This window comes from Populus trichocarpa, chromosome 19, assembly GCF_000002775.5.
Source record: "Populus trichocarpa isolate Nisqually-1 chromosome 19, P.trichocarpa_v4.1, whole genome shotgun sequence".
NCBI lineage: Eukaryota > Viridiplantae > Streptophyta > Magnoliopsida > Malpighiales > Salicaceae > Populus > Populus trichocarpa.
The window spans coordinates 1,642,083-1,655,173 of NC_037303.2; the positions used below are offsets into that span (position 1 = coordinate 1,642,083).

At 35.7% G+C, this 13,091-nt stretch overlaps 4 protein-coding genes across 5 annotated transcripts in view; 3 read left to right on the forward strand and 1 right to left on the reverse strand.

Moving 5' to 3' along the window:
- Positions 1-8,170, forward strand: part of LOC18108086 (serine/threonine-protein kinase ATG1t) — a 76,887-nt gene extending 68,717 nt beyond the window's left edge. The window contains exon 10 of the mRNA XM_052449417.1: positions 7,872-8,170. The gene's annotated coding sequence lies outside the window, so the exon portion shown is untranslated. The remainder of the gene's footprint in view (positions 1-7,871) is intronic.
- Positions 1-13,091, reverse strand: part of LOC18108082 (glucan endo-1,3-beta-glucosidase 13) — a 72,402-nt gene that overhangs the window by 31,844 nt on the left and 27,467 nt on the right. The gene's annotated exons all lie outside the window — the stretch shown is intronic.
- Positions 4,612-8,170, forward strand: LOC18108089 (serine/threonine-protein kinase ATG1t). The gene is given in 10 exon segments (XM_052449416.1): positions 4,612-4,797; positions 4,799-4,972; positions 6,405-6,522; positions 6,623-6,681; positions 6,789-6,853; positions 7,031-7,124; positions 7,213-7,293; positions 7,373-7,484; positions 7,584-7,655; positions 7,742-8,170. Coding segments are annotated over 10 exon segments (963 nt in total). The 5' UTR covers positions 4,612-4,716; the 3' UTR covers positions 7,849-8,170.
- LOC112325299 (G-type lectin S-receptor-like serine/threonine-protein kinase LECRK1) lies at positions 10,180-12,593 on the forward strand. Its single transcript, XM_024591457.2, has one exon. It carries the CDS (start codon positions 10,215-10,217, stop codon positions 12,591-12,593), a length of 2,379 nt encoding a protein of 792 aa, XP_024447225.1. The 5' UTR covers positions 10,180-10,214.

Here is a 13,091-nt window from a genome sequence, read left to right on the forward strand (position 1 = left end):
ACCCTTTTTGACCAACCAGATTGCGGCCAGATTCTGCTCTTTAAACGATTTTATCTCACTTCGAATCTTTCATAAAATTTGTATTCTTGAACGCATAGATGAATTTGGGCTTTTGAATCGCTTGAAATAAATTTATAACCTATGAATTAAATGACAACTAAGATAGAAATCTAAGGAGATTCAATGTGCTTAGAAGCTCATTTTTCCCTAGTATTTCAAGTGTTCACGACTTGTAAATCACAAGAAAAAGGAACAAAGATTTAGAAATCTAAGGAAATTCAGAGCGCTTTAAAACCCTCTTTTTTCCTTAGTGTTTCATACTTTTACGGCTCGTAAACCATGGAGTCAAAAATTGAAATGTCCTCATCTAAATCAAGCGATTCAAAATGATCCTTCTCGCGGCAGAATTCTCTATTTTCTCATTAACTATTTACATGGGAATATCCTGAGCTTCTGATATCAAAACAGGCGATTCAAAAACCTAAATTCATATATGCGTACAGGTCTACAACTTTCATGAAGGGTTCAAAGTGAGATAAATTTGTTTTGAAGAACATAATCTGGCTGCAACCTGGTTGGTCAAAAGGATCTCCTGATCTGATTCAGGAAACTGACAATGCTGAGCATCCCAATCTGACTAAGAGTCTGCCATAAGAACAGCGAGCCCTAGGACCCAATAAAGGTGTAGGTCAATTCTTCAACATGTCATGAGTGACAAAATATAGCTGGGATGGTTAGATATTGCACGAAACCAAGTTAGAATCAGAGCCTAAGTTGGAACAAAAAATTGCAACAACAGCAAAAATCAGTTTTTTTTTTAAATGAAAATTCTGAGGGATTTATATGAAGACTTCTTATCAGCCTAAGAAACCTGATGCAAAAAGGAGGAGGGGGAGCAAAAAAAAAAAAAAACTATATTCCCTGCATTCTTACTAGATATTCAAATGGGAATATATTGGGCTTCTGATATCGAAATCAAGCGATTCAAAAGCTCAAATTCATCTACACATACAAGACTACAACTTTCATGAAGGATCCAAAGTGAGAAAAAATCTTTTTGAAGAACAGAATTGCAAACAAACTCGGGCTGGAACTCTTCTCACGGCAGGATTCTCTGCTTTCACACTAGATATTCAAACGGGAATAACTTGAGCTTCTGATATCTAAATCAAGCGATTCAAAAGCCCAAATTCATCTACGCATTCAGGAATACAAATTTTATGAAGGATTCAAAGTGAGATAAAATCGTTTTAAAGAACAGAATCTGGCCGCAATCTGGTTGGTCAAAAAGGGTCTCCTAATCTGATTTAGAAACTGACAATGTCGAGCATCCCGATATGACTGAGAATATGACCTAAGAACAACGAACAACAAAATTGTGATGGAAGCAAAGTCTTTAGTGCAAAACTCGGGTCAGAATCCTTCTCGCGGTAGAATTCTCTGTTTTCTCATTACATATTTACATGGGAATATCTTGAGCTTCTAATATCGAAATCAGGCGATTCAAAAACCTATATTCATCTATGTGTACAGGTCTACAACTTTCATGAAGGGTTCAAAGTGAGATAAATTTGTTTTGAAGAACATAATCTGGCTGCAACCTGGTTGGTCAAAAGGATCTCCTGATCTGATTCAGGAAACTGACAATGCCGAGCTTCCCAATCTGACTAAGAGTCTGCCATAAGAACAGCGAGCCCTAGGACCCAATAAAGGTGTAGGTCAATTCTTCAACATGTCATGAGTGACAGAATATAGCTGGGATGGTTAGATATTGCACGAAACCAAGTTAGAATCAAAGCCTAAGTTGGAACAAAAAATTACGACAACAACAAAAATCAGTTTTTTTAAAAATGAAAATTCTAAGGGATTTATATGAAGACTCCTTATCAGCCTAAGAAACCTAACGCTTTTGGCAGCAAAGGGGAAGGATAAAAATAGTAGAAAACAACTCAAACAGGATTCGAAAAAATATTTATTTCTCCTCCGCTTTTGTCAATTTTCCAGCAAACATGAGCTACACTCCTGCACTTGGTTCAAAAGGGGTACACACCATTTCAACACGTGGGGTCCAAAAATGAGTAACAACATCGAATACGACAGTTCTGCTGGGGTACACCACGATTATGCTATTTAAGCAGAACTAGCCTTCCCCTGTTATCTTTTGTGGCTTGCAACTTTCCACTCCACTTGAAAGTATAGTGTTTGCTTTCCATGGAAATGAATGCAGATAGCTCAGAAGTGAACATTCTGATAGAGGCTTAATTAAAGTCAGGTGCCAGTTTGGGATAAGACCCAGGTCGGCATGGAATAAGAATCAGGACCATAACGCCATAGAGTGAGCAAAGTTGGCAACACAGATTCTAATTTTTAGTTAGGAAAACATTGCCAGTGATCTGCAAGTCTGTAATAAAAATGTAATCCAGGAAAGGATACCATAAAAAGAAAATATAGACATCTACTACAGGTGGAGTATATGAACTGGACTGAGCTTAATTCAAAATCTTTCATGACTTTCTCTGTTGTAGAGGCTGGATGACACCATACTAGCCCCCAGGTAATTAAACTAACACCATAATACTTGGAAAAACACTTGCCAAGGCTATGGCCAGTTTGTATTGGGATTAATCCAGGTTAAAAATCGGGATTTTCACTTAGAGCCCTGATATTGAGACTGGGATCCTCAGATGATACCTGTATTGTGTTGGGATCCAGGCAAAATTAGAATAAATTTAAAAGAGAACACATAGTTAGAGGCAACTTTTGTGTGTAAAGGTGACCTGATTCTCCTGCAATACCACCTTCATACGTCTGACAGCTAAAGTTGGATATCAGAAAGAAAGACGTTTAGTTGCTTACACCATCAAGAAATTATATAAACAGAAGGCAAGTGTTATACTTTGAGGGATTAATCTTGTATGAAAATAGGAAAACTATACACTATCTCTTGTCAGAATAGTCACCGGCATAAAAGAGTATTTTGAAACAACGCAGATCTAAGGAGAAAGTAGTGTAACTGAAGCAACCTCATCATCCACAAATTAGTCGCCACCTATTGATGCAACAAGCACAGATGATGCCCCTCTTCTCTCCGGCACAACTGGCAAATGACGCAGCCCAGCTTTGCCATCGTACCATTCATATAGACCACTGTAAAGATTCATTTGTCTATGATATCAAATAATTTTTTCCTGTAACAGCTTACAGAGAGCTTTCAGCAGTCCAATCTCAATCATAACTCCAGCATCATTAGCATATCGTTTGACAAATTATATGATGTTGTGTAGGAAAAAGGAAAGTTTACTTGTTTGTTTGTAATTTCTTACATTTAAAATTTTATTATTATTATTTATGTCGATTTCTAGGATTTTGCTGGTGTTGTTATTATTATTATTAAAAATATTTTATTAGGATTCTTAATTTATATTTAGTTTAGAATACTAGGGTTTAATTTCTTGATATCTATATAAACACATTTCTATATGGAAGAGGGAAGACTTTTAATGATGATAAATTAAAATTCAGAGTTATTATTGTTTTTTCTATTTATTGGAACCCTTTTACAGGGTTTTTTTTCTTTAAAAAAATAGATGATCATGTTAAAAATTGAAGAAAATCTATCATAACCTAGATACAAGACAAGATTATTTATAAAAGGTTTTAATTACGATATTTATTTAGAGGAAATCTTTTCACCCATAATGAAGATGTCTTTAATGCGGGTGATACTTGGTATAACTACTAGTTTGAATCTTGAAGTTGAAGATCTCTATTGTGACTTTAATGAGAAGATTTACATAAAACAGCTTGAAAGGTTTGAAGTGAAAAACAACGAGAAACTAGTTTGTAAGTTGAAGAAAAGTGTGTATGGGTTAAAGTAAGCTCCAAAACAATTGAAGCATTAGAACTTTGGGTTGTGTTACAATAGTTAGAGAGCAATTCATCTCAACAAGTATTCTACTTTTTATTCTTGATCAAAGCATATTAAAGTTAAATGTTAATGAATTCAAGATTTTATGAAGATGAAGTTATTCATTGTTGAGAAAATCTATAATGATAAAAATATATCGGATATGATGATTAGTTTTTATCAAGAGAAAAGTTTGAGTTTTGTAGAAGATAAATAGGCTTGGTAGAGCCTCCGAATAAGTAAAAAGGGAGAGAATTATTGGCTATAATCACTTTATTTTGATAACTTTATTTTGGGTCATAACTCATATAAGCTAAGAAAAAAAAGGACAAAAAAGTTCTTTTATGTATTATAAATGACTGTATAAAAAGCTACTTTGATTTATTTAAGAGTGAAAGCTAACATATAAAAAAAAAAATTGAGAGTGAGTTTTTGGCCAAGAAAGAATGAAGAAATATATTTTTTTTGTGCTTTAATCAAACTGTGATTATTTCCTTAATTAAAATGAAATTTTAATATGTTATTTCAAGCAATGAACTCTTATTACTTTATTTTTAGAAAATATTATTCTCACAATTCATAATTATTTTTTTATTAAAAAATATGTTAGTTCAAAAAAATAATCTGTATAGCACGAGCTACAGTGCCTAAAATATAATTTATCGATCAAGAAAATCTAGACTCTCATCTCTTTACCTGCCACGTTCACAAACAGACATCATGACAAAAACAGAAGAACAAAAATCCAAGGCAAAATTTTACTACAACGTTTTCAGTACTCTTTGTCGATCCATCCAAAACCAACAGAAATGGATCTTGAAGCAACAAAGAATCTCTCAGAATCTCACACAACCGGAAACTACATCCTGAAATCAAAACTGGGTGAGAGCTCTTTTTTCCACAGTATGGAAAGCAGAGAACAAAATAACAGGGGGGGGAGTGGCAGTGAAGCAAGTTTATCTCTCTAAACTCAACAAGAATTTGAGGAACTGCTTAGATTGTGAGCTTAATTTCTTGTCTTCTGTCAATCACACCAACATCATTCGCCTTCTTGATGTCTTTGAGGTAAGTTTTCCATACCCTTTTGAGTAAATTTGTTGTTGGTGTTGATGTTGTAGGCTGATTTGTGTTGTTTGATTGATTGTAGAGCTGGTTGGTTTGATGCTTAGGGGATTTGTAGGGTAACCCTTCTTGTAAATTTCTTTTGTGATTGTTTTTTTTTTTACTTGGTTTTTATTATTTAGGTGATTTTTAGCATACCCTTTTATGAAAATATGTTGATTTAGGGAAAATAATGGAAAAGTTGGTTGATTTTGGTATTTAGGGTTCCTTCCTGTTGTAAATGTTGAATTAGAAGCAGGTTTTGTTTTACTTAAGATAGCTTGGGTTATTTTTTAAGTCAATTATTATTCATTTTGAGATGGGATTTGTGGCTTAGCAATTTAATGTCTTGGATTGAGGATGCAATTTTAAAATACTGTTGAGTTGATGGAGTACTGTGGAGTGTGAAGATGAATCTAGGCATGATGTTCACAGAAGCATTGTTGTTAGACATGGTGCTCCTAAAGAGTATATGGAGTAGTAGTGCATCTATCATGCTTAAAATATTAAAGCAAAGTAAGAGAGATTAGAATTTGATTCAACCAAATTCTAAAAGGCTGGAAAATGTTGATTGCCACCATGGGGACCTCTAAACATGCCAAGGGCCAACCCTGGCAACACACTGGGCTATAGAGGGATAATTGAGAACCAATTCAAGTCCTGGATGAAAATACCCATAATTCTCATCTTCTATGTGTTTAACCTTAAACCAGACATTTTCCAAAATCTGCAAGAAAGGAAGCATGCCATCAAGCCCCTGTTTTCTACAGAATGGTGTCATTGGCAAAGCACATAAGAGAAGCAAAATGTCCTCAACAACATTTTTTCACTACCTCATTATCTACCCTTTGTCTCAGACATCATACTAAGGACTAAGGACCATGGAATACCAGAAACAAAAACTTATGCTCTCCATTCACCATGATTGAGGAGAAAAAAGGACAGAGCATGATTTTATTTAGTTTCTCCCATTAAATACCCTCAAAGACCAGATACTCATGAGAAACTGTGGTTAGATTCATTTTGATTGTGTTGGCAAATGTAGTGTTGAAGGCCTCTGACCCAGGTGTCTTCTATTTAGCAATATATACAACTCATTTCCTGCTCTCTATCCAAGCTGTCATCTCTTAAAGAATTGTAGATAAATGCCAGTTACTCTAATTATTAATTCCATTAACATGAATCCTTGAAATTCTTAAATGACTGAACCACTGAGGATATTGATCTAGATAAAGTGGAATGATGTAGAAGGATACAACTAAAAGCTTGACATATGTAAAGGAGAATCTCATTTCGAGTTTAACTTGATCTGTTTCTACCTTCTGTAGCTGTGATTTATATGCTTTCTGTTTCCATATTTTTTCATTTCTGCAAATCAGAATATCTGCAATCTCAGGATGAATGTTGCATGTTCCTGGTCCTAGAGTTTTGTTCTGGAGGAAATCTATCTTCTTATCTTCAACAACATGGGAGAGTTGAAGAGAAGATTGCTAAAAGATTTACGCAACAGATGGGTAGCGGTCATTTGATATCTGTTTCACAGTACAACATATGAGTTGCTTGTATCACATCTCTGTTTACATAATTGTAATCTCGATGATTTATATGGTTCAGGGGATGGTTTGAAAATTCTGCAGAGCCATCATATCATTCATAGAGACTTGAAACCTGAGGTATGAGGTGTTGTACATGCAATTCTTTTACCTATGGTGGAGTTCAAAATTGGTGGCTGAAGATTGAGTTGCCTTGAAACTGGCTTACATTGGTCAATTTGTTGTAGAACATTCTCCTTTCTGGCAAGGAGAGCGATGTGGTGCTCAAAATAGCTGATTTTGGTTTATCGAGGTAACTTTTTGGTAGAAGAAAGTTAATGGGATGGTTTCCTGGAAAGTTTCAGGGAGACCACCTTGAAACTATGTTGCTAATTTTTTTCCCCTTAATTAAGAAAAAATGCCAAAAATTTGTTGAAGACATGTCAGGCAATGTATTAATTTTACTTTCTTCTTTCTCATCTTTAAATAGAAGGGTGCTTCCTGATAACTATGTGGAGACAGTATGCGGATCTCCATTTTACATGGCTCCAGAAGTTCTTCAATTTCAAAGATATGATTACAAGGTAAAGATTTTGCTAATGTTTTCCTTTGGTGCATTGCTTTCTTTGCATCAGAATAGAATTTATTTAATATCAGTGCTTCATTATATAGGTTGACATGTGGAGTGTTGGTGTAATTCTTTTTGAGCTTCTTAATGGCTACCCACCTTTTCGTGGCAGGACTAATTTCCAGGTAGGCCTTTTCCGTAAGTTTATAATCCTTGAATTGTGATCGCTCCAGTCTCTAATAAAAGAAGTTCTCTTGACCTCAGTTGCTGCAGAACATCAAGTCAAGTTCATGTCTTCCTTTCTCTCAACACATCCTTTCAGGATTGCATCCGGACTGTGTTGATATATGCTCAAGACTTCTTTCTGCAAATCCAGGTTTAGCACATGGCCTGACCCCAACAAAACATATCTTTCTTTCTTCCCTCCTGATTCATTTGTGGAACCATTCATTTTTTTGTATCTCTCTTGTTGCAGTTCAACGTCTGTCCTTTGATGAATTCTATCATCATAAGTTCTTGAGAAGAAAAGGGGTGGGGAAGTATCATGGTCAATAATAGGTTTAACACACTCTCCAATGTTCTACTCTCATGTCTGCTATGCCAATCTTATATGTCATCAAACATTTACCACAGATAGCCCCCTGTGCTTTTGCTTCACTATCATATCCCAGATCAAAGTTATATTCATCATTTTACAAGGGAAGAGCGATCTCTCTGTGCCATCTGCTACAAGATCATAGCAATGGCCCTGGAATATTTATAGGTTGAAGATTTAAATGGCTGTGGAATGCAGTTCAACTAATTGAAGTGGTCTGTCTGAGTTTATTTTTTTCGTTTTTTCCCTTGTTTCACCATTTCTGTTGGCACACTGTGTGCTTGCTTGGTGTTACATTTCCTTGGTAATGCTCTAATTAAAAATGGCATTTGTCGAGAAGTATTTTGTGTATTGTAACTAATGAGTTTCAGTGCCTTTGGAGTGCAAAAGCTTGTTGAGCAGCAGTTCATTGTGTATACTCTCGTGTATCAAGTCATTGTATATATACTACATTTTTTTCCTGAAAAGCTTTTCAAAAATATGTTATGACGGCATTTGGAAGAATTCTTTATAGCTGTTATAAACAACTGTATTGGACTTCGTTTTTGGGATGTAGTTACAGAGATGAGCTGACTAGATCTTAATGGTGGGTTGGCTGTCGGTGGTTTAGAATTTGTGCCAGTTAATGATAAATTTTGTGTTAGTGATGCTGTAATGAGTTATTTTACGTTGTTATTGAAATTAAGAAGATGAAACTGAAAACTTGATGAAGTGTGTCGCCGATTATCTCCTGCTATATTGCTCATTGTCCAGGGTTCTTAGCGTTTTAGTTTGGATTTGCTTGGAATTATATTAATATTGTCCTGAAAATTTAATGTCATTTGGAAGAGTGACCCTGTAACTTTAACAAAAAGAGACAAGAGGAGATGGGTTGGGAAATTGTCTGTGTGTCTTGATATAGAGAATTTTACTGGGGAGAAATAGGAGTTTTTCTTGGTTGGAGGTTTCCATGCACAGTGAAAATGTGTCTGGTGTTTTTTTTTTTTTTTTTGCCTGAAAGAGGCTCATCTTGTTGTCTAAACAGAAAGGTATCATAAAATTGCTGTTTAAACACATGGAAAGCGTTTCTGATTTGTCGTTTAAACTGTTTATTATATAGTATTTCACATTTGCACAGAAGAACAAACAAGAGCACTACCGCAAAAAAACTAGAATCCAGGACTTAGCTGCATGCTTTTTGGAGAACAGTACCCATAAACGAGGCCCTTAAAGCAATTCATAAAGCTTTTAAAGTGAAAAAAGGTTTTGAAATCAATTTAGGGTTTCTTTTTTTTAGAATTTTGAAAAAATAATAAGAATAATTAATTTACAACTTGCAATCTAAGTAAAATAGCATCGTTACACAGAAGATTAATTTTTTTTTTTTGTGAGATTTTGTGTTCTTGTAAAAGAGAAGAATTAGGTTAGATTTTTGTTTTTTCATTGTATTGATACAATATATAAATGGTAATTTCTAAAATTGTGGAGACAAAGTGTAATCACAAATAAACTATGAGAGTGATTTTCCCAATTAAAAACAACTGATAAGCATATTAATCTAACCTATACATCCACTTAAAGTAAATCAAAATATCACTATGAAATTTAAAAAATCTATCAAACTTGAGATGTCTGTTAAAATTCCTTGGGCCATGTAGTTATTTGGCTATCTTCAACATAACCAGAAGAAGGGAAACAAAGTTTCATGCATCCATTGTCTTCTCATGCTCATACTACTGGTTAAGCAATTTGTAAGTAAAACCTTGTGAGAGCTCTCAGTGGCTTCCTCTTAGAAGGAACTATCCTGCTGACATGTATGTTCTCAAATTACATCTCTCACTAGGCAGAAGAGAAAGAAAACTGCGTGGCTTGAGTTATTGGCACGGGCCTACATGCAAGGCACAGAGTCATCAAACACTATTGCTAGACAAACAATACTGGAAAATCAACTATATAAAAGACTTTTTTTGAGACCATACATGTCAGAAAGGGACAGGTTTTTTATTTTGTCAATAAGCCGTGTTGTTTGCTTCAACACAAGTCAGTTTTCTGTTATACCATAAGTGGAGGAAATAGAGAACATAGACAATTTTCTCCACCGCTTTCAATCAGTCTTGCTTAATTCAATTATCCTTATCTCTTTTGTGTTGAAAATCTTTCTGCAGTAATTAAAGTCATATGTGCAACCTCTTCTTCTTACATCACAGGTGAAGAAATTTATGTCTTTTACGTACCTTGCAAGGAAAAATGATTCTTCTTATAATGTCTTTATTTTTACTGGAATACAGCGTGGAAATGTCCCCGTAGAAAGACTGGGTGTGTCTACTATTGTGGTTTAAGGTGTTTTATAAAAAAAAAATTTACTTGAAAATATATTAAAATAATTTTTTTAATAACAGAAAGCTATAAAAAAAAAACCAGCCGTTTGCCTTTGGGTTGTGCTAGCTTTAGCATTTTCCTTGTTGTAATTTACAGTCATTCGAGACTCGTGAGAAGTGACAACAGTATCATCTATCTTCCATACTTCATCTTATGGCTTTCGCTTATGCAGCTTTCTTTTTTTTAGTTATTTGTATTTACAAACCTGTAAGTTCCCAGCAGAACCACTCAAACTTGATAAGTTTAGGTTCTTCAATCTCCACCAACGTCCAACCAACTTCATGGCGCTCCCCTTCTGGCACATTTGCCTTTGGGTTCTACCCACAGGGCAGTGGCTTTATAGTGGGAATTTGGTTGGTGTGCAAGCCAGCTGATATAATCACCTGGACAGCATACCGAGATGACCCTCCTGTGCCATCAAATGCTACGTTGGAGTTGACCATAAACGGTAAGCTTCTTTTAAGAACTTATTCTGCCAACAATGAGGCCGGTGAAGAGAAACTCATTGCTAAGATAGAGAAGTCAGCTTCAAACGCTCGCATGCTTGATTCTGGAAATCTAGTGCTCTACAATGAACATTCTGATGTCATTTGGGAGAGTTTCAACTTTCCTACAGATACAATATTGGGAGGCCAGAATCTATATGCAGGGGGTGAACTGCTTTCCAGTGCATCTACAACCAATTTGTCAACAGGAAGGTTTCATCTTAAAATGCAATATGATGGGAATCTTGTTTTGTATCCCATAGACACTATAGACACTTCAGTAGATGCTTATTGGAACACTGCCACTTTTGGGTCCGGTACCCATCTATATTTGAATTATACAGGACGACTGCTAATCCTTAACAACACCATGGCCAGTGGCATACCTGTGTTTTCCTCTGATTCAGAATCGGAAAACAGCTCAATTATCTACCGTGCAACATTGGAGTACGATGGAATTTTTCGATTGTATTCTCATAACTTCGACAGCAATGGTGCCTACACTACATCTCTTATGCATTATGCACCAAAAAGTCAGTGCGAAGTGAAGTCTTTCTGCGGTCTCAACAGCTACTGCACCATGAACGATAATCAACCTTACTGCAGCTGTCTTCCTGGCACTGTTTTTGTCAATCCCAACCAGAGATATAATGGGTGTAAGAGGAACTACACTGAAGAATTATGCAAAGTTGCAGAGGAAACATCCTCCTATAACATTACTGATATGGAGAAAATGACTTGGGATGACTTTCCTTATTTTAGAAACTCAATGTCAGAAGAAGATTGCAGAAAGTCCTGTTTGCAGGACTGTAACTGTGCTGGTGCGCTGTACGAATCTGGGGACTGCAAGAAAGTGAAGTTCCCAGTGAAATATGCTAAGAGATTGGAAGGTGACTCATCAAAGGTTTTCTTCAAGGTGGGTTTGAAGAGTGTCGAAAGCCGCAACCAATCCATTGCCACTGCAATGAAGCCTCCTCCAGTGGTCCATAAGACAAGCAAGAAGACAGTGATGCTCATTTGTGTTATGAGCGTAGCATTCATTACATGCTCTTCAATTGCCATTGCAGTTTCTGTTTTTTTCATCTCTAAGTCAAGAGTTGTTAAGGCCAGAATGCGGTTGGGAGGCGGAAATCTTGGCTTGGCCCATGAGCTCACTCTGAGAGCATTTTCATATCGTGAGCTTAAAAATGCAACCAAGGGTTTCAGGGAAGAGTTGGGAAAAGGATCTTTTGGAGCAGTTTACAAAGGGACATTATACAAAGGTAAAAAAGTTATTGCAGTGAAGAGGCTAGAGAAGTTGGTCAGTGAAGGTGAAAGGGAGTTCCTCACAGAGATGCGTTCAATTGGAAAAACTCATCATAAAAACTTGGTTCGGCTACTTGGTTACTGTACTGAGGACTCCCAGAGGCTCCTAGTTTATGAATACATGAGCAACGGTTCCCTTGCAGATCTTCTCTTCCGAACTGAAAGAATTCCAAATTGGAGTCACAGGGTGAAAATTGCTTTGGATATTGCTAGAGGGATCCTATATCTACATGAAGAGTGTGAGGCACCAATCATCCATTGCGATATAAAGCCTCAAAACATTCTAATGGATGATTTTTGGAATGCTAAGATCTCTGATTTTGGGCTAGCAAAATTGCTAGTGCCTGATCAAACAAGAACCTTCACAATAGTCAGAGGGACACGAGGTTACTTGGCTCCTGAATGGCATAAGAACACTCCAATATCAGTGAAGGCAGATGTTTACAGTTACGGAGTAATGCTCTTGGAAATTGTTTTCTGCAGGAGAAACGTAGAAACTAATGTATCAAGACCAGAGGAAGTTCAACTTTCTAATTGGGCATACGAGCTTTTGGTTGAAAGAGAATTGGACAAGCTTGATCTTGGTGAAGATGTAGACTTGCAGAATTTGGAGAAAATGGTTATGGTGGGCATGTGGTGTATTCAAGATGAACCAGGTATCCGTCCTTCTATGAAGTCTGTTGTGTTGATGTTAGAAGGAATTACCGATGTATCTGTTCCTCCACATCCAACTTCAGCTTAAGCATAAGTTTGTAGGCAGGAAAACTATTAATCAAAATTCTGTATCCTATAGTTGTAGTGGTTCTAACAAAAAAAAAAAAACATTACAGCATGTTGTTGTGATGGATTGATCGATGGAAGATCAATATGTTACTTGTTATTTCTTTCTTTCTTCCTGCGAGGAGAAACTAAGCTTAGAAATTTAATCTCACAAATCAAATGAATTTCTTAACTTGGTTTAAGAGATTAAGAGGTGAAGGTGTATGATGCTAAGGAATCTACAAAATGTAAGTAAAAAAAAGTAAAGAAATAAAGAAAAAAGAAAACTATAAAGGAAATTGAAAATTACGATAAGTAAAAGAAAGCGATGTATTGCTGAAATTTTATAAAAAAATTGTATATATGGGAATAATTAATATTTCCAAATGCTAGGTGATCTATTAATAATATTACAAAAATAAAATTCAACGTAAACTATAAATCTCAGTCCTATACAAAATGCTTATAGCATATAAGAATT